Source organism: Elephantulus edwardii, unplaced genomic scaffold (genome assembly GCF_000299155.1).
Source record: "Elephantulus edwardii isolate Elephantulus edwardi_28Jun2011 unplaced genomic scaffold, EleEdw1.0 scaffold00049, whole genome shotgun sequence".
Lineage (NCBI taxonomy): Eukaryota > Metazoa > Chordata > Mammalia > Macroscelidea > Macroscelididae > Elephantulus > Elephantulus edwardii.
In genome coordinates this window covers 8,784,019-8,785,985 of record NW_006399799.1, presented here as the reverse complement: position 1 = coordinate 8,785,985, position 1,967 = coordinate 8,784,019, and the positions used below count along the sequence as shown (strand labels likewise).

At 67.7% G+C, this 1,967-nt stretch overlaps 1 protein-coding gene across 1 annotated transcript; it reads left to right on the top strand.

Annotated features, from left to right (window-relative positions):
- The first annotated feature begins 6 nt into the window (after positions 1-6).
- Positions 7-1,961, top strand: POU3F1 (POU class 3 homeobox 1). The gene has a single exon (XM_006886475.1). The coding sequence runs from the start codon at positions 48-50 to the stop codon at positions 1,245-1,247; it is 1,200 nt and encodes a 399-aa protein (XP_006886537.1). The 5' UTR covers positions 7-47; the 3' UTR covers positions 1,248-1,961.
- Positions 1,962-1,967: the final 6 nt, after the last annotated feature.

The window sequence follows — 1,967 nt, the reverse complement described above, 5'->3', positions numbered from 1 at the left end:
CCGAACGACTTCACGCGGGGGCCGCGTACCGCGAAGTGCAGAAGCTGATGCACCACGAGTGGCTGGGCGCGGGCGCGGGCCACCCCGTGGGCCTGGCGCACCCCCAGTGGCTACCCACAGGAGGAGGCGGAGGCGGCGACTGGGCTGGCGGTCCGCACCTGGAGCACGGCAAGGCGGGCGGCGGCGGCAGTGGCAGAGACGACGGCGGCGGCGGTGGTGGTGGTTTCCACGCGCGCCTGGTGCACCAGGGGGCAGCCCACGCGGGTGCGGCGTGGGCTCAGGGAGGCACAGCGCACCACTTAGGCCCAGCCATGTCGCCGTCGCCAGGGGCCGGCGGGGGCCACCAGCCCCAGCCACTCGGGCTGTACGCGCAGGCGGCCTATCCCGGGGGCGGCGGCGGTGGCCTGGCAGGGATGCTGGCGGCGGGCGGCGGCGGAGCGGGACCGGGCCTGCACCACGCGCTGCACGAGGACGGCCACGAGGCGCAGCTGGAGCCGTCGCCACCGCCGCACCTGGGCACACACGGACACGCACATGGACACGCACACGCCGGCGGCCTGCATGCGGCGGCGGTGCACCTGCACCCGGGTGCGGGAGGCGGCGGTTCGTCGGTGGGCGAGCACTCGGACGAGGACGCACCCAGCTCAGACGACCTGGAGCAGTTCGCCAAGCAATTCAAACAGCGGCGCATCAAGCTGGGCTTCACGCAGGCCGACGTGGGGTTGGCGCTGGGCACGCTGTATGGTAACGTGTTCTCGCAGACCACTATCTGCCGCTTCGAGGCCCTGCAGCTGAGCTTCAAGAACATGTGCAAGCTCAAACCTCTGCTCAACAAGTGGCTAGAGGAGACCGACTCGTCCAGCGGCAGCCCCACCAACCTGGACAAGATCGCGGCCCAGGGCCGGAAGCGCAAGAAGCGCACGTCCATCGAGGTGGGGGTCAAAGGCGCGCTTGAGAGCCACTTTCTCAAGTGCCCCAAGCCCTCAGCGCACGAGATCACAGGCCTGGCGGACAGCCTGCAACTGGAGAAAGAGGTGGTGCGCGTCTGGTTCTGCAACCGGCGGCAGAAGGAAAAGCGCATGACCCCGGCAGCCGGTGCCGGCCACCCGCCCATGGACGACGTTTACGCTCCCGGCGAGCTGGGACCGGGTGGGGGCGGCGCATCGCCGCCCTCCGCGCCCCCGCCGCCCCCACCGGCCGCGCTGCACCACCACCACCATCACACACTGCCCGGCTCGGTGCAGTGACCCCGCGGGCCGGGCCCCCGCCGGCGCGAGGCGCGGGCGCGCAGTCCTCCCGTGCGGCCTGGACTCTTTTTGTTCGGTTGCTTTGGATTTTACAAAAATGCCCAGAAACTTTCAAACAAAACCAAACACCCGGACGACCCTCTCTTGGCGAGCGGCGAAGCCTGCTGGTAAGCAGTGTCGCCTGAGACTTGGGAGAGAGAAGCGAAGATCCGGAACGCGCCAAGTCACCTCGGGCATCCTGCCCGGCGCCTGCTCCCTGTCCCCATCCCCTCGACGATTCCCGCCCCTGCCCCCCGGGCTGTTCGGGGCCGGATCCCGGCAGCGGCCTCCCCACAGCGACAGGTAACGCGGTGCGGGGTTAGGGATTCCTCGGGAGAGGATGAAGTGAGGCGAGTTCCCCATCCCCTCTCCCCGGCGCGGACTCTCCAGCCTGCCGGTAAAGGGCAGGGGGCTGTCACTTTCTGCGCTCCACACCTCTTCTCTCCCCTGAGGATGCGCCCCACCCCTTTCCCCTTCATCCGGGCTTGGTTTTTTACGGTTTTTATTTATTCGCGGAGCCTCTCGGTTCCGGGGGTCCTTCTAACTCCGCCCGCGCCCTTAATTTAAATCGCTGTATACTGTATTTATCGGGGCCCCGGAGGGGAGGCCGCGAGAGCCGCGTCTGTGTATAAAGCAGGAAATAGCCAAAGCTTTAATCTAGCCTAATTTATTTTCCCCCTT

Bases quoted from the DNA above. Each gene is read 5' to 3' on its own strand.
- POU3F1 (XM_006886475.1), top strand. From the start codon at position 48: ATGCACCACGAGTGGCTGGGCGCGGGCGCGGGCCACCCCGTGGGCCTG.